Source organism: Ipomoea nil, unplaced genomic scaffold (assembly GCF_001879475.1).
Source record: "Ipomoea nil cultivar Tokyo-kokei standard unplaced genomic scaffold, Asagao_1.1 scaffold1562, whole genome shotgun sequence".
Classification (NCBI taxonomy): Eukaryota; Viridiplantae; Streptophyta; class Magnoliopsida; order Solanales; family Convolvulaceae; genus Ipomoea; species Ipomoea nil.
The window spans coordinates 390,211-409,022 of record NW_017617990.1 but is presented as its reverse complement, the minus strand read 5'-3'; the positions used below and the strand labels follow the sequence as shown (position 1 = coordinate 409,022).

Here is an 18,812-nt window from a genome sequence, read left to right as displayed (position 1 = left end):
TATGTTTTTGCGCATAGCGCATAGAAAAGACTAGTTATACTAATAATAGTACAAAATTATTATTATTTAATAATAATAATAATAATAATAACAATAATAATAATAATGGACATTTTGACCTTTAAACTTGCAAACTTCAGAGAATTTTCGATTAACCGACCGAACCGACAAAGTTCGTTTAACCGTTTTTTAACTGAACTTTTTCGGTTCGGTTAATGGTTAAAGGAATTTCAAAATTTCGGTTAATGGTTAATTCGGTTCGAAAGGTTGGTTAATCGACTATGGATGTTTGGTTAAATATAAATAGTAATTGTGTAATACTAATATAAATATATAATGGACTATGGATGTTTGACTTTGGATTTTTTATTGAAGATTTGAAGTTAGGGATGGATTTATTATGATATGTATTTTATTTTAATTAGATTTATTATTTTAGGTGATTTTTAGGATTTTAAATTTTAGCTTTAAAAAGTTCGGTTAATCGGTTAACCGAAAAAAAATTTTGATTCGGTTAATTCGGTAACACAAACTTCGGCTGGTTAACGGTTAAATGTTAATTCGATTCGGTTAACTGAACGATTAAATGATTGAACACCCCTACTTTAAACTATTTGTTCCCTTGCAATTCCTATGAATACCAAATAGTAAAATTGAAGTTCCCAGTAATTTTATTCTTACAAATCAAAATTTAAATTCTCACTTTATTCCCACATTATTTATCTCTTCTGAAATTATTACAATTATTTTTTCCATAATTCACTCATTGCAACTCAACGCCGGTAAAGGATGTTAGGCATTGGGTTTGGAAGGACGTCAATTAATTGATGCTATTAAAATCAACAATAACTGCACTGCAAATTTGACAAAAGAAATTAATTTGTGCTTGGCATCCTCAACCATAAACTAATTCTTCTTCACTACTTTAGTACTTTCATATACAGACTAATTTAATAATTTGACTTTCTTTGTATGGAATTGAATAGCATTTTTTATTACTACTTTTAGATATATAAAGAATACAATTTTCTGCCACCCTAATTAAATTGATTAATATAAAAATTTGTATAATAAATCATTTATGTAAGTCATTAATTTTTCAGTAACTGAATACATTATGGCTTGTTTAGTATGCACGAATTGATTTTTCTTTCCAATGAAATTCTGTAACAATCAAATTTTGAAAGAATGACCAGGGATCGAGTCTCACCAGCGATAGTGTGTGAGCTACCTCTCAAAATGAGGGGGTTCTTTGTGCCCAGTGAGTAAAGGTCTAGCCTCTGTAGCTCATGTTCAATTGAATTACCATGATTTACATCCTTTGTGCCCAGTGAGTAAAGGTCTAGCCTCTGTAGCTCATGTTCAATTGAATTACCATGATTTACATCATTCCAAATACTCTGTCGGGTCGAAATGTGGGGGCCCTTAAGGTTGGAGTTCAACCTTTTGGAAGAACAATCAAAATTCTATTGATTAGTTGGAGGGTTCCCACCATAGAATTACAACTTCTATGCCCCCACCCCCAAGGAATTGGAACTCCACAGCATATGAGAAAGGAAGGAAAAAATAGGGAATTGAAATATTCACCCTTTATTTATTTATTTATTATTATTATTATTATTATTGTTATTATTATTATTATTATTATGGAGTAACATTTTAATCTTTATATCACTTATTCTCTTTCAATTCCTAATAATTCTATTCATGCATCACTACAAAAAAATGCTTATATAGTGACGGATTTAGCGACGGACCTATTCCGTTGCTAAAGCGACGGATTTTAATTTTTTTGCTAAATTGACATTTAGCGACGGATTTGTGATTAATATTGCGACAGAATATTTCCGTCGCTAAATACATAACTAATTTTAGCGACAAACTTTGAAGCAATAATTAGCGACGAACTTTTCACAAGCTGACTTCATAATGTTATTTACTACAATTTAGCGACGGATTTCAAAATCCGTCGCTAATTAGCTACGGAAATTAGAATCCGTAGCTATTTAGCGACAGATTTTAAACTCTGTAGCTATATATAGCGATGGATTCTAATTTCCGACGCTAAATTTATTAGTCGAATTTTTTTTATCATATTAGCTACGGATTTTTTTAATCAGTCGCTACATATACAAGGCAATTATTAATTTTTTCTACATTTTAACGACTGATTCACAAATCCGTCGCTAATTGTGAATTTTTTTTCAACCTTCGTTATCTAAATAAACTCACGCTTCTCAGTGTTGTTTCAGTCCTAACTAGTATAGTTCCCGTGCGATGCACGAGATGGATATTGTTCAAGATAGTTTACAATTATGTGAATAATTGGTTACGTTGTTGTGAAAAGTTTGCAATATTAATAAATAGTAAAAATTATTACAACATGTTTAAACAGAATATCCAAAAATACCGTTTAGTAAACAATTACAAATTATTGAAGATTTCATGGTACACTACGTTGGTTGTTGATGTAGCAGTTATCCTTGAGTCGCTGACAATTAATTAGGGTACGTTATACTAATGTTATAAATATAATGTAATGATTTAGATTTTTAGTTGACGATTTGTTTACCAATTGCGTCATCGCTTTTACTTGGCGACAAATTCAGGTCAAATGTATGAATAAGGCGCTTCTTCGACGGTGAATTATCCATTAAATCAATAACTTCTTCGCAATAAGCTATAATAGTTGTCATCAATTAAGTATTGTTATTATAGTATAAATAATGCATAATTGCGGATTAAGTGTTAAGAAAATTGTTTATATTAATATAACAATACTAACAATTTGTAATATTGCTTAAAGGTTGTCTGTAATTGCTTGTTTGACCCAAGGTGTTAGAGATTAAAGCGGTCATTAAGAGATTATATATTAGTGTCATAAAATATTCAACTTTAATTAAATAATAACCATTGCTAAACATGTGAAATAATGATAAAACTTCAAATTCCAAACATATAATAAATCTCTATCTCTATAATTACATGCACTCAAAAGTAAATGCTTAATGTAAAGTGAAATAGTCCAGTTTATATATTTTATATATAATGTATATAATCCTCAAACTAAATTTTTTAATCAGTTTTATAATATATATAGAGATTATAAATATTACTCCATTAAGTAACCATAGTGTTAGTTTTCTCACCAGAAGCAATAATGGGTCTTTGTTGACCTTATCTGCTACAATCAGATCTGGGTTATATTTTGGAAATGAGAATGATGCTCTCATTTCATACCCAGCGTTCACAGTTCTCGCTTTGCACCCTTTTCTCTCGATTTCGTCCTATTTCTCTACATTATTTTCCAGATCATGCGCTCTCTGTTCGTAATCAGGTGTCGTTCGTATGTAATCTACAAACATCATCTCTCGATTTCGTCCTATTTCTCTACCGATTTGGAAACCCTACTCTGAGTTCGAGTTTGCTCGTAGATTCAGCAGTCGCGAAAATGAAAATGAAGTCTCACACCTATATTTGTAAGTTTTTAATCCTGGTTCTTCTTTTCTCCGATTTACTACTTTAAAATTCAATTATAAGCTTTAATATAGGATTTATGCTTAATTTTGATTTTTTCTGTGAACTGATGTTACTTAATCGACAATCTAGAATCCAGAAATTTGAGTTTCAGAATCATGCATCTAAACCCTAAAATTTTGTTTATTTGATTTTTTAACTTTCGATAATTTCTAATTTGATATTTTTAGATTTTTTTGCAGTTTCCTATAAATCGAACATATTCATTTGTCTACAACCAAGGGTTTCTAATTTGAACAGAGAGCTTCGAAAAGAGATAAGTTTTTTTAATATATGCCATTTGATAGTGTATGTAATGCATTTGATAAGTTTTCCTATATGATTGATTACATGCTTTTACTACCTATTTGATAGTGTATGTAATGCATTTGAAGGAGACACACCTTTTGTTTGACGACACTGTTTCCTCTTGGATCCAATCGTGCATGATGATGTAGTCTTCCTCATGTTCTGCAATAGGAATGCTTTAGCTACTGTGCTTTTGATGGGAATGGTTTACCTACTGTGTTTTTTATGGGATGAGAGTATTGTGTTCAGATCAGTGTTGTAAATCCAATATTGTTTTTATTGGTTGTGTATTTATATAGAAGGTAAACTGCTTTCTCTTGAAAACCAAAATTGTAGGACTTAATTATTCATGTTATCAAGTACATAGGGAACCTAAAAGGTTTTTTAAAGTTTTGTGAATTAATCCCTCACTGTAATATTTTTTTTATTGTTGTTATATTAATGAAGCTGAAATGTTAATGTTTTTAATTATAGTTTTATATATTTAGGTGGTGTGTCAGTTAACATATAAAGGACCTGTATATTTTTGTGGTCATGTTATACTGTAAATGAAAGAGACACTTACCATTTGAACACTTCATTATGAACCAATGTGAATAAGTATATATAAGTTTGACTTCATTAACACTTATTAGAATTAATCTTTTTCAGGGGATCTTGAATTTGGTTTTTGAGCAAGTGATGTTACTTTACTAATTTTAAAGACACATTTACTAATTGAAGTATCTTATGTCAATTCCTCTAAGGTGACTTTGATTTTGCAGTTAAGGTGTTGGGGTCACAGATTTGAGATCTTAGATGACCCAAACATAAACTTAGTAACCAAATAGATTATGCAGAACAGATCTCTTACACGGTTTAAATGTAAGTTTAAAACTTTTATTTTAATTGTGAGTTTAGAAGTGTTTTCCAGTAAAGTAATTGAAGTATTTTCTTAAAAATTTGCTAAAATGACCTTTCATTTTGCAGTGAAGGTGTATTGGTCACATGTGTGATATCTTAACTCATTCAATTTTAAAGTTGGGAACCAAACCGAGTCTACAATTAGTTAACAGGTAATGTTAGAGTTTAAGATGAAAAAGTGGACCATTAATGTTAGAGTATAAGTTTGACTTCAGTTATACTTATTAAAATCGATTTTTGCAGGGCTTTTTACCATTCCATTTTTGAGCAGGTCATGTTACTTTACTAATTTGCAAACTACATTTACACATTGAAGTATTTTATGTCAAATTGTTCTAAAACCTCCTTTGATTTTGCAGTGAAGGTGTTGGGGTCACAGATCTGAGATCTTAGATGACCCAAACGTAAACTTGGGAACCAAAGAGAGTATGCAGTACATCTCCTTTACACTGCTTAGAGGATTAAGTTTAAAATTTTTCTCAAAATTGTGAGTTTAGAAGTGTTTTCCAGTAATGTTAGTTAATAATTTTCAAGACAAAAGCATGCTAATTGAAGTATTTGATGTCAAATTTTCTAACTTGAGCTTTGATTTTGCAGTGAAGTTGTTGGTTTCTACAATCTGAGATCTTACCTGACCCTAAAGTAAACTTGGTTGCCTGCTGAGAATATGAAGAGCAGATGTAACTGTTTAAATGTAAGTTTGAACCATGTTATTTTAATTGTGAGCCTAGAATCTTTGTGCAGTTCTCACTGTTTTAGTTAGGATATTTAAATTTAATTTTTCGCATTGACTAACCACAGTTGTGGCAATTTACTTGGCAGGATGGGTCAAAGTTGTGAGGGCGAAAGGGATACAAATTGTAATATTTTTTTTAAAGGCAAATCAGGTAACATTTCGGAATCTAAATTTGTCTATATACTTTACTGTGCCTGTATGTATTTTTGATTTTTTTGGAATCGAAACATATGTTATATGTTTTTTGCTGTTATTATGAGTGTATTTGATTGCATTTGTTCTGAATGTGGTTTCCAATTAATAAGCATGTTGCAAAAAAAATTCTTTTATAGGATATCACTTCATACATTACTTGTGATTACAATACAATTCTTATAGTATTTTATATCTAAATAGAACTTATCAAAATAGTCTGATGCCTTATTTTTAATATCTGAGTATGTAAGAGGAGAATTTTCCTAGTTCCCTCTCAGGCCTCACCCCTCACCCTCAGTCGTCTCTGCATCAGGCCTCAGCCGTCGCCAGTCGCCAGTTGCTGGCTCGCCGCTCCTCTTCTCAAGCCTTGCCGACTCGGTGACTCACCGCTCTCACGCCGAAGCACCTCCACTGTCGGTGTCGCTGGCTCGTCATCCTTGGTCTTCCTTATTCCGTCACACCTTCTGCTCCGGGTCCGCTCTCACTTACTCGCCGAAGCAATCATTCAGCCTCTCAATTGTTCCCTTTCAACAGGTAATTCTACTTCTCATTACTGGCATATTTTATATCTGTGTCTGTGCGTCCTTGTAACCTTTGGGTCTAGTTTTTCATTTTTCATAGTTATAATTTAGGAGTATTATCCTTCTACACCACTTAAGGTTTGTGTATGTTGGGGGAAATTTGGGAAAAGGGTTTCTGGTCTTTCTTGTCTGCGGTTGAGAAGTAAATCTAACACATCAATATATAGCTGATGTTGGGAAGGTTAATAGCAGTATGTTGCCACAAGGAAAATGGGACTTCAGGCTTGGTATTTTAGAAAAGTAAGTGAAACTATCAAATGGCTAATACTACATATATACAAGCCATGACCACATATGCATAAGTAAGTGCATAACACATTTATTTCTATAAGTAGAATGGAGAAAAATAAATACATTATATTCTTTGGCAAATAAAAAGGGAGCTGCTAACAATATGACCACTGTATTGTAGAGTTGCATAATGTATTTTTTTAATTGTGAACTTGTAGTGTTAATGAGTTGCTTTTGAGTGAAAGAGGCCACTGGACCCATTCTATAGATTATGTGCAGATGAACTTTTTTGTCCACTGTATGGCCCTCTCCATAGTGGAGCAAATGTGTTATTGTTCATTAAAATTGTTCAATTGATTTTGATTCTATTGAAATTGTTTTTTCACTTTTTAGGCTGAGTGATGCTGTCGACCACAATGAAGTAGGGGGTATTGTAAGTAAGTATAAGCTCATATAATCTTCAGATGGATTAAAGCTAGGATGTTTTCCTTATTTATTTTTTAAAAAAATAATTAGGGATGTGATGTATGTTGTTGTTCATGGGCACTTGAAAAGCTTTCGGGGTAAAATGCAGATAATAGCTTTGCTATAAGGTATGTATCTCTTTTAAACAGACAAAAAAGCATCTCTTTTAAACAGACAAAAAAAAAAAACCAATCTGTTCTAGTTATCTTTTGAACTATTTTTAATGACTAAATGATAAATGTTTTTGAAATGAAATATCTTATTTTCTCTTTGCTCTACAATATGTTATTAGTAATGTAATATATGTTAGTTGACTTCAAACAATCTAAAAGAAAATTTACTTCCAATTTTAGAAAATAGTCATAATTGCAGCTCAAAATCTAGGAAGTATATGAAGCATGTCTATGTGTGAGTATATGTATTGTTTGCCTTCTAATTTTTTTTTTTTTTTTTTTTTTGAGAATTAATACTTCACCCTCTACTTGTCTCTAGTCATCCTCATACTAATAAAATAAGGTGGGAGAAATTTTGGTTTGTCAATTCTCTTCATCAGTGGGTTGAATTATGCAGCAGTTAAGATGGACTACATATTTTGATTTATTTTGGTTTAAATTAAAAAATAGATTAATGTCAAACATGCTTAAATGTCACGGTTCAAAATGAACTTTTCTGGATCTATTCTATCTAGGCATTATTATATATACAAACTCCATGTATCAATCTCTTCCTGCTGTATGAAATGAAATTGTAATCCATTGCACGGAGCAAACCATGTTCTCTGTAGTTGATGGAAATATTGCTTATGGAAAATATACTAGCTCTAGCCATTGTTGGATTAAATTCATTATATTATAGCCAAGTTGGGAGATTTTGCTAGAAGTTGGCTACCAGTAAATATGATAATCCTATGTTGCTAGAAGTTATACTTGTATATTAACAATTGATCCCAGTCTGTGCGCTAAGTCCCGTCTACTTTTTCTCAGTTCTTTGGACAGAATTGTATGGATGGGCTCAAGGGCATTGAAAACTGGTGATGGATTATTTGCATCAGCCTTCACCAATGCAAGTTGTACTCTGGTTTAAAGTCTTCATGGGTCTAGGAAGATGGTCATCAATATATAATCTGTTGCAAACCTTGCTAAATTTGAAATTTGGAATAACATTTATTTCCATGGTTAACTTGGCAATATACTTAACAATTTATGAATTGCTTTTATTTTGGGTCAACTATCAAATTTGCTAATTGTCTTTTCAGGTGCAAAGGAAGCATGTCTATAATCTTCGCCAATTATATTAACTGATGATTTTGAGAGTTGCAAACAGTGCCAAGCAGAACCTTCTGCCAATTTAAATGCTAAAAATTTAGGACACAATTAGATTATGTGTATTAATATTTTTTGGTACCGTTTCTAACGATGTAACACTTTATAATGATATAATGCTATACTTTTGTTATTGTTATTGACATTGAATTTCTTATCTTATTATAATACATTTTCTAATGATATTATTGAACTGTTATATTTTAGGTTTAATGCAGGTATGTGATATTAATTAATTGATAGAATTAAAAAAAAAAATTAAAAATTTAGCAATGGACAAAAATCGTAGTAAATTCGTAGCTAAAAATCTTCCAATAATAAAAAAAATAACAACGAATAATGACAAAAATTTTCGTCGCTAAATTTAGCGATGGAAATTTTCGTCTCTAAGCAAATTTAGCGATGGAATTTTTCGTCGTTATTCCCTTACAAATTTCATCATTCAAATCGTCACAGGAAGGAAATTAGCGACGGATATATTTAAGTTTAGCGATGGTAATATTCGTGGCTAAATTTAGCAACGGAAAAAAATTGCGTCGCAAAATTCTAGCCACGTCACTTTTAGCGACGGACAGATTCAGTCGCTAAAGCGATTAGCGACGGATTTTTCCTTTTCTAGCGAAGGAATATTCCGTCGCTATTTTTGCATTTTTTTGTAGTGTACTAAACAATAGATTTGAATTTCTACTTTATTCCCACCTTATTCTTTTTCCACGGAATTACAAATTTTTTTTTTTTTTGGCACCCAAACAAAAAAATAACTAACAAAGTTAGCTCAAAATAAAAAGTTGCCTACATGCACCAAATTGGTCATTGCAGACAAGATTTCTACACCGAAGCCAGGAGGGGGCACTTCAAATTTCATTCACTCCGGAATTACAATTCTTTTCCTCCTTAGTTCTCTAATTCCAAACAAACTTCCCGCAAATGAAATGGATGAAGTAATATGTATACAATAATTTTTATGGATATGGTATAGTTCCTATGAGCATTTGTAGTCCCATGAGAATGTGGTGACTGATTTCATTCGTCCATCTAAATGATCAATGGCTGAAAATTAAGGAAAATCATATGGTGGCATTTCCATCATTTTTTTCATCAATCAAAGGGAACAATTACGACAATACATCTGAAAAAGCTTGATAATGCATTTACATATAACTAATAATGCACACACATTATTGCATTATTACATATCTCGAGTGCATTGTCATTTACTTGTACTTTCAGATGTATATTCGTATTAAAAATGTACTTCGCATTTATGATTCACACAGTTATCTTGGACTGTAGAAGTTAGGGTTGAAGGCAGATTTTCTGACAGAGGTAAAGAATCGGGAGTGAGGCGAGAGAGCATGAGTGAGGCCAAAGAATGTACTTCGCTTTAATATATTTGTTTATTAAATATTATAAAAGAGAAAATTTCAATTTTGGTCCACTGATTATTGGGGTTGTGTTAATTGCAACACTTGACTTTCAAAAATGTTAATTAAGTACCTTGACTATGCAATTTCTTTCAATTTTGGTGACTCCGGCCAAATTACCAGTCAAATCTCACTGAAAATTTTTAATAGGTCAAATAATGAGGGCTTTTTTGGTCATTTTACTTTTTCCCTTTCTTCCCCGCGAGCAACTCCATTTCCGGCGAGCCATATGGTTGAACTCCTTAACACTAACAATTAACACAAAGGTGAACTCTTGCTTCTCTGCAAGATCAACATCATCTCCTTCAACGCCCTTCCATTCGAAAAACCAAACCAGATTAGCCACAAAGTACTCTAAATGCAGCAAAACCAAAGCCAAGCCAGGGCAAATTCTCCTCCCTGCACCAAAAGGCATCATTTTGATTTCTCTACTTCCAGTTATATCAAATGTTTCTTCACCATTACTCAAGAATCTCTCCGACTTAAACTCCATCGGATCGTCCCACACCTTCGGGTCCCATCCCAGATCAGCCACCATGAAATTTATCACTGCGTTCTTGGGGATTACGTAGCCTTCGAGTTCAACTTCCTCGGTTACCGAGTGTGGCAGCACGAAATGTGCAGAAGGGTGGCGTCTCAGCCCTTCCAAAACCACCGCTTTTAAGTACGGCATTCTTTGCAAATCCTCCTCTTTCACACCCTCCTCCGCCGGTGCTCCGATCACTCCCAAGATTTCTTCGTAGAGTTTTGCTTGAATTGATGGGTGCTTCACTAAATTCGCCATGATCCATTGCAGCGCAGTGGAAGTTGTATCCGTGCCGGCGTTGAGAAATTCCCCACAAAGGGAATTTTGGGCCAGAAATTCAGGATACTAAATCGGGGAAAACTGAGAATGAATTTTCTCTGTATTTCCCCGATTTTTCTAATCTGCTCTTCTTCCAGCTTGTCCCCAAAGCACATTAAAACCAGCAAGCAAAACATGGTGTTGCTCTTGTTAGTGTTAAGGAGTTCAACCATATGGCTCGCCGGAAATGGAGTTGCTCGCCGGGGAAGAAAGGGAAAAAGTAAAATGACCAAAAAAGCCCTCATTATTTGACCTATTAAAAATTTCCGGTGAAATTTGACCGGTAATTTGACCGGAGTGACCAAAATTGAAAGAAATTGCATAGTCAAGGTACTTAATTAACATTTTTGAAAGTCAAGTGTTGCAATTAACACAACCCCAATAGTCAGTGGACCAAAATTGAAATTTTCTCTATTATAAAATAACATTTATATTGATTTATTTTTATATTTTGTAATTTTATATATATATATATATATATATATATATATATATATATATATATATATATATATATATATATATATAGAGAGAGAGAGAGAGAGAGGGGTTAAGTTTTTTCTAAATTGTAAAATAATATGAATTAAATTCATATATTTGTATACTATATTTAGCACCAGGACTATGTGGTCTAATGGTATCCGGGGTGGACTTCCAAGTGGAAGGTTGTGATTTCGAGCCTCAGTGGAGGCGTTATTGGCTCTTTGTGTTTCAGTAGCTTGAGAAAGTATATGAACAGATACTACAATGTAATAGAGCTAGTAGCATTCAAAAAAAAAAAAGTATACTATATTTAGCATTATTGTATAAACTTTTTGAATTAAATTCATATACTTTTTATACTATATACAACATTTTTTTTTTCTATATTGCATGTGAATTTGTTTTTGAAAAAGTTTGTTTTTAATTATGGTCAAATGTACGCAACACTTTTTAGAATAAGTAATCTAAGGGGATTAAAAATTTTGATTTGTGTTGTTTTTCAAAAAACAAAACAAAACAAAAAAAAAAATTGATTTGTCGAGATAATGAAAATTTATGAGTATGACTAAAAATTTCGTATACAAAGAAATTTTCAATAATGTGTAATACAATTTTAATGTTAATTATTTATTTAATAATTTTTCTCTATACAGATTTTTATTATTATTATTATTATTATTATTATTATTATTATTATTATTATTATTATTATTATCATCATCATCATCATCTATGGCCGTGCATCGCACGGGTGCAACTACTAGTATAACTAATAATGCACACACATTATTGCATTATTACATATCTCGAGTGCATTGTCATTTACTTGTACTTTCAAATGTATAGTCGTATTTTTCTTAATTTTCATCCTTTGATTATTATAAACAATGGACGGATGAGATTGATTAGTTTGCATGCACATTCTCACATGGTTATTAATTCTTATATGATCCTGATTATATATATATATATATATATATATATATATATATATATATATATATATATATATATATATAGGCGGGTTCAGGTGCGGTAGTGTCTTATGGTGCGGCGATTTCTTACGGTGCAGCAACACCAATAGTTCAACAAATATGCATCGTCATCGTTAAGAAAATACACCATACAAAACAGAGTAAACAGAGCCCTGCATCACCAAACACACACCATTAGGTGTGAGTAAAAACACCATACACTGTTCGGAAATACACCATTGGGGGTGGTGAGTTATATGGTGTATTTTTTTGAGTCTGTTGTGTATTTTGTGATGTTTTATTACATTTCATTGTGGTGTGCTTTTATTACACTGTTGGTGCATATTGTTAACACTGTTGGTGTATTCTAGAATTCCGCCGCACCGCCGCACGAGAAGACCCCGCCGCATTTGAACTTTATTATATATATATATATCAATCAGGTGTAGTAATTGGTTGCAAGTGAAAGATAGGGTTTAATTTCAACCCCTGATCTAGCTAAAATTAACAACTTCGATTGAAGAAAACTTTAAAAAAATGTGGTGGCATTATGGTAATTTTGTCTAAATTCAAAATTTAAGGTGCGTAGTTTTATAACTTAAAGGTGCGTAGTTTGATAGCTTAAGGTGTGTATGTTTAATGCTTAAGGTGCGTCACTTTCTAGTTTAAAGTGCATTGTTTTATAGCTTAAATTAAAGTGTGTATGTTTAAAACGTAAAGCACATTACCTTTCTAGTTTAATTAAGGTGCATTAGTTTAAACTTAAGGTGCGTAGTTTTATATCTTAAGGTGCATTAGTTTGAGACAATTGATCATTTACATATTTGAAGCGCATCACACACACGGGGTAAAAATATCTCAAAATTATCTGACTATTGTTTTATTAATAAGTCTTGTGTGAGATCGTTTCACTATGAGACGTGTAATACTTTTTAATTAAAAAATATTGCGTAATACTTTTAATAAGTGCACAAAAAATATTACATTTTAACTAAACAGTATTACATATACATATCATATTAGACGATGTAGCATAAAACTCACTCATGTTTTATTCATTAAACAAAGTTTGATCTCAAATTTGAACAATGAATTACTATTATATGGTGATAAATTTCTCTTGAATAATGTTTACCAACACCTTAATTTCAAATTAATTAAAACTCAACATTGATATCGAATCTCTAAAATAATTATAATTAAAAAAAAAAAATTAGGTTTCTAAAAGAACAAGAAGATAGATAGTAATAATATAGTATACATGGGGGAGATACATAACTATATGCAATCACTTTGTATGAGTATATTACAGAGTACAGAGTATATAGTATGATTTTTAATAGCACAAATCATTAAAAAAAAAAAAAATACACTAGAAGATAATTTCCCCAATTAAGCAGGTGAAACGGATATAAATCGATAGGATCCAGCTCTGATCTAAATCTATCTGTATCTTACAACGGATGACAGATGGATGAACTCTGATCTTAATCACTGTTTCCGGGAGGGTTTGGATCATGGCGGGGATTGGCGCCGGTGCCGGAATAGTCCTCTTCCTCCGCAACCATTCGTCTTCTACGTAGCCAGACCGACTCACCGTCTTCTTCCAATTCCAACTTCAGCCCCCTGACCCTCTGCGAACTCACATCCACCCTGCTCGCCTGCCGTACACGTACGATCGCCCAATTCAACTCACAAAATAAACAATAAATCAAATTCGAAGCTAGCGGAGGATATAACCATTAACCAACCTTGTCGTCTACGAAGTTGAGGACCGCTTTAGGGTTACCAATTTCTTCAACACTTGCTGCTAAACAAAAATTAATGAGAAAAGGGAAATGATCGATCACATAGGAATGAAGAATTATACAATATAATATAGGAAAATTCGATCTCGATATCAATATCAATATCATATACCTGATGCATGTGGAGTAGCAAGAGAAGAGAGAAACAGGGAGAAAGCAAGGATGGTGAGTATCAGGAGCAGCTTGCAGAGCTCCATGTATGATATATGCAACTGGCGAATGGCGATTCGATCGAGCTGGCCAGCTGAAAGGTGTAGGTAATATTTATACAGATCAAGGTAGAGAGAAAAAGTAATATAACAGCCTCATCTTTTTTTTTTTTTTTTTTTTTTTTTTGAAAAAAAAAACAAATTCTTTGATAACTGGATTTCCGTCTTTGATAAAAGGAATCTGTCTTTTGAGTCATTTTAGTTTCAAAAATCAATATCAAATTGTACACTCTCTGTATAACAAGTCTAAATACTTATGTTAAGAATCGAATTCACATTATTTTTTGAAATGATGGTAATACATTAATAAAAACAAAAAAAAAAAAAAAGATTTTTAAATTGACACTATACACTTTTATTTACTGATTATTTAACTAAGAGGGGTCATGATTTGATAATTATTTTAAAATTAATTTTTTTTAAAAATAAAATTACATTGAGGAACTAAAATATGGTGATTGTTTATCCTTATCCATATATGGTAAACAGAGTGCACGATGGCCTAACGTTGTCGAAAGGTGCTTTGTTGCCTAACTTGTTTTGTGGATATCACTACATGCGGTACCGCACTTCCGCCAATGGTATCTACAACGTTATCAAACTCGAATGATTAATTTTGTGAAATTTCTTAATTTCAAAGCATATAGGGGTCTTTTACTAACTTGGAAAAATGGAGAATTTTCTAAAAAAAGAGAAATTGAGAAGTGGAAAAAATAAAAATTGGAAAACTTATTTACCAAATATCTTCTTCCAAATGCTTACTCCATCTCCATTTTTCCACTTCATATACATTTTTGGAGAAAGAAAATTTGGACTTCTCCAAATGGAGAGATGGAGAAAATATGCGTGAATAGTAACCTTTCCAAGAGGTTGCGGGTTCAAATCCTTTATTGCGCCTTCGCCTTTGCTTCAATTGTTGCTTTCGAATCCTATACTGCGCATTTGCATTATTATTATCTTCTTTTTTTATTTTTTATTATTATTTTCCCCTTTCTTCATCCTTATGCACACATAATAATAATAAAAATATTAATATTAATATTAATAATATTATTATTATTTTTTTATTTTTTATTTTAATTTTCCCTTTACTTCATCCTTGTGAAGAATTAGAGGAATGAGGAGTGAAAATTGAAAAATTGGAGAAATGGAAAACTGGAAGAATGGAGAAAGAAAACTGGAGAAATGGAGAAATGGAAAACTGGAAATGGAAAAACAGATAAACGAAGTAAACGACCCCATAATACTTGGCTATGTTATGCGTTTAGACACCAGAAATGAGAATCAAAATTATACTTAGTATTAATTGGTTGATAATTTTTTTAAAACACAACTATAAAATTTGATTATCCATTTAATTAAAAACTACATCCCATCATATTAGTAACCTGGTTTTATGATTGGGTTACTGCCTTTAGATTTTTGTTTTGATTTTGTTTTTGTTCATGTTGGTACTTTGAATATCATTATAGGATCAATTGTCTTAATTTTAAATTTTTGTATTTTTAAAACATTTATTCCCATTATAGAGTCATAAATAACTAAACATCATCAAACATGCAAAATACTTTCACAAAAAAACTCATTATCATTACCAAGTATTTAATTCTCATTCCAATTTCAATTCTCATATGCAAACCAAACACACCATTAATTTTATTTTAATTTGTTGCAAAAGGACGGGTTCATCATTTGTATAATTGTATATATTAAAGTCTTTAATGGGGTGTTTGGTTGGATGTAGTTGCAATTTAATTACAGTCTAATTCTTTGGCCACCAAAATTACACTATTTGGTTTGAGGGAATTGCAATTCCTCATTTTAATTTTGAATTGCAATTCATACCCTCCACATATGAATTGCAATTCAATGGGAAAAGGAAAGGGAAAATAGAGGAAAATGACTTTTTTTTAGCATTGATTATTATTAGCATTATTATTACACAAGGACATTTTAGTGTTTATACCATTTATTCTCTCTTCATTCCCAATAATTCAATTCATTCTTACCAAACAATGTAATTTGAATTCCTACTTTATTCGCACATTATTTTTTTCTCACAAAATTACATAATTCCTTCCTTCCAACTAAACAATCTGTAATAGATTTCTTTAACAAAGTGAAACTAATGGTAAGCATCGAGTTTCATAATGAGCACTATTTACCGCGCGAACTCTTATGGCATGTTTGGTTCATGGAATAGGTCAGAAATGGAATAACATTCCTTGGAATAGACCTATTCCATCGTTTGGTTGGATCATTTTGTCATGAGAATAACATGCCTAGGAATGAGCTATTACCTTCGCAAGGGGAATAGCCATTCATAGGGGGGCCTTGGTATTAGCTATTCTCATGCCCTTGGGAATATCTTTTATCTCACAAATACCAAAAATACCCTTTGTACATTACATAATATTTATATTTATTTAATAAATATAATGTATTATATAAATGTATATATTTAATTAAATTATAATTTTTATCTATCAATCTATCAATAAATATATATATTTAAATAAATTATTTGTGTGTGCGTGTATGTATATATATACACACACACACACACACACACATACACACACACACACATTTTGCAGCGTTTGCAATTGACATTTTGAAAAAAGAAAAATATTTTCTCAAAACACCCTTGACATTATACATACATACATACATACATACATACATACATACATACATACATACATACATACATACATACATACATACATACATACATATATATATATATATATATATATATATATATATATATATATATATATATATATATATATATATATATATATCTACTATAGTAATAAGAGCCCAAGGGAGTTAGGCCTATAATAGGTAGAAAAAATGCCGGTCACAGATTTTAATCAAATGAATGGCTCAGATTAATTAAAAGATTGATAAGATTTAAATTTTACACTAAAATTTCCTAAAATACCCCCACACCGTTACTAATTCCGTTAAAATTTTAAGAATTGCCGTTAGTTCACCGTTAACTTACTCATTGATTTCAATAATAAAAAAAAAGGTCTTAGGTTTGAACCTCATCCCAATCAAAGTTGGCATAATTAGTACTCTATTTTACTCTTATTAAATCTATATCTATATCTATATCTATATATATCTATATATATATAAAAGTAAAATCATCCTAACAAATTTTCCCCCCAAAACTTTTGTAGTAAAACTTATTTGGTAAGTAAATGTCAAATGAAAATTAAATAAATAATAATAATAATAATAATAATAATAATAATAATAATAATAATAATAATAATAATAATAATAATAATAATAATAATAATAATGTTATTACCTTAAATAAATAAATTATTATACTTTTCCTTAAATAAATAAATTATTATACTTTCCTTTTGAATTAGTATTTTCTACCTATAAATACAAGAATTTCTTCAATCAAAGAATCTCAGACTCATCTTTCTGCTTTCTTTTTGTATGAATTTTCTACATTTTTCTAACTATATTCTCACGTACTTCAATATGTTTTGCAGTTTAGACATCATGAATAGCTTCATCAACGATATCTTCTTGAAGCTCGCCCAAGAGGTGACTCGCTTGGCCCACTACAACAAGAAGCCGATAATCACTTCCCGCGAGATCCAGGCCGGCATGAGATTGGTTCTTCCTGGCGAATTGGTAAAGCACGTTGTCTCTCTAAAAACACTAAAGCAGTCATCATATTTACAAGCTCTTAGATGAAATCATTTAAATTTATGTTTCGTTTTTATATAATCTCAATTAAGGATTAATAGATGTAAAGTAACTTGGATTTGAGTTTAATTTCATATTATTCTTCCAAAATGTTTAATTTCATATTATAAGTATTGTTATCTACATTCAACTATCAGTGAATCGATTAGCATTCTCAAAAAAAAAAAAAATTGAATGTCTATATCTACGTGCATTTAAGATGCAACATGTGTATGATTCATTAGGCTTTGAGGCAGGAGAACACATCTGGGTACATTGGTGGATCTGTATCTCATTGCAAAAAAATATTCATACAATGAATTAATTAATATAATTACAATTATCATTATTCTAATTCAAAAAAAAAAACTAAAGAATTAATTGTAATAATGAAATTTGTTATTAATATTCTGTTACTAATTGACACAGAAATCAGACTAAAAGAAAAACGAATTAATTAGTAGGACAATTATATTAGGTAATCTAATTAATAATTTACTTTTTAAATTATATTCCCTTTTTAATAATGAATATTTTCTTAAAGTATATACACAGATTATGCTTATCAATATAGAATTAAAAGTGTATAGATGTATAATATTATTAGTACAAAATCAATTATACTTGCCTTAATAATTAATTATTAATATTATTGCCTAATAATTATGTGTTGTCACCTTTTTCGGGGTAATTATTATGGTAATTTATATACACATATATTTTTATACTTAATGTATAATATTATTGGGCACAAAATAAATATACTTACCTTAATATATATTGATTATTTTTAATATAATTTCCTAATTTATTAAAGGTAATTATTCTCATAATTTTTCTTTCCTTCTTTTGTGTAATTATTATGGTAATGTATTTAAATATTGGAAGAAAAAAAAATGTTATAATAAATATAATTAATGAAATTATTATTGTAATTGCCACAATATTTGGTAATTATAAATAATATAATTAAGAAATTTGAGAAATATAAGATTTCTTCCGTAGAAATATTTGTGGCAATTTCATTAAATTATAATTAATAAAATATGAAATATAATTAAAGAAATGAAATTATAAAATTAACAAAAC

General features: G+C 30.6%; 1 protein-coding gene, 2 long non-coding RNA genes and 1 pseudogene across 4 annotated transcripts; 2 read left to right on the top strand and 2 right to left on the bottom strand.

The window, feature by feature from the left end:
* The first annotated feature begins 4,803 nt into the window (after nucleotides 1-4,803).
* On the top strand, nucleotides 4,804-5,409 carry LOC109189622. Its single transcript, XR_002055596.1, has 4 exons — nucleotides 4,804-4,880; nucleotides 4,972-4,999; nucleotides 5,088-5,215; nucleotides 5,326-5,409. It is a non-coding gene; the product is annotated as an uncharacterized LOC109189622 (long non-coding RNA).
* Nucleotides 5,410-5,552: 143 nt separating this feature from the next.
* On the top strand, nucleotides 5,553-8,061 carry LOC109189621. 2 transcript variants are annotated; one of them, XR_002055595.1, is made up of 5 exons: nucleotides 5,553-5,615; nucleotides 5,973-6,193; nucleotides 6,865-6,908; nucleotides 6,988-7,064; nucleotides 7,920-8,043. It is a non-coding gene; the product is annotated as an uncharacterized LOC109189621 (long non-coding RNA). The 2 variants fall into 2 exon arrangements; XR_002055594.1 differs by lacking the exon at nucleotides 5,553-5,615 and having other exon boundaries at nucleotides 5,895-6,193; nucleotides 7,920-8,061.
* Nucleotides 8,062-8,159: 98 nt separating this feature from the next.
* On the bottom strand, nucleotides 8,160-10,699 carry LOC109189645 (annotated as a pseudogene).
* A 2,502-nt stretch (nucleotides 10,700-13,201) lies between these two features.
* LOC109189620 lies at nucleotides 13,202-14,088 on the bottom strand. The gene is made up of 3 exons (XM_019340233.1): nucleotides 13,904-14,088; nucleotides 13,735-13,790; nucleotides 13,202-13,644 (listed from the first exon to the last, which is right to left on the bottom strand). Exons 1-3 carry the CDS (start codon nucleotides 13,986-13,988, stop codon nucleotides 13,471-13,473), a joined length of 315 nt encoding a protein of 104 aa, XP_019195778.1. The 5' UTR covers nucleotides 13,989-14,088; the 3' UTR covers nucleotides 13,202-13,470.
* Nucleotides 14,089-18,812: the final 4,724 nt, after the last annotated feature.

What these genes read in the sequence shown, in the direction of transcription:
- LOC109189620 (XM_019340233.1), bottom strand. Translation starts at nt 13,988, where the DNA reads ATGGAGCTCTGCAAGCTGCTCCTGATACTCACCATCCTTGCTTTCTCC. An exon ending in TGCTACTCCACATGCATCAG is followed by an intron (nt 13,791 to 13,903) that starts GTATATGATATT and finishes TTTGTTTAGCAG; the next exon opens with CAAGTGTTGAAGAAATTGGT. An exon ending in TCAACTTCGTAGACGACAAG is followed by an intron (nt 13,645 to 13,734) that starts GTTGGTTAATGG and finishes CGTGTACGGCAG; the next exon opens with GCGAGCAGGGTGGATGTGAG.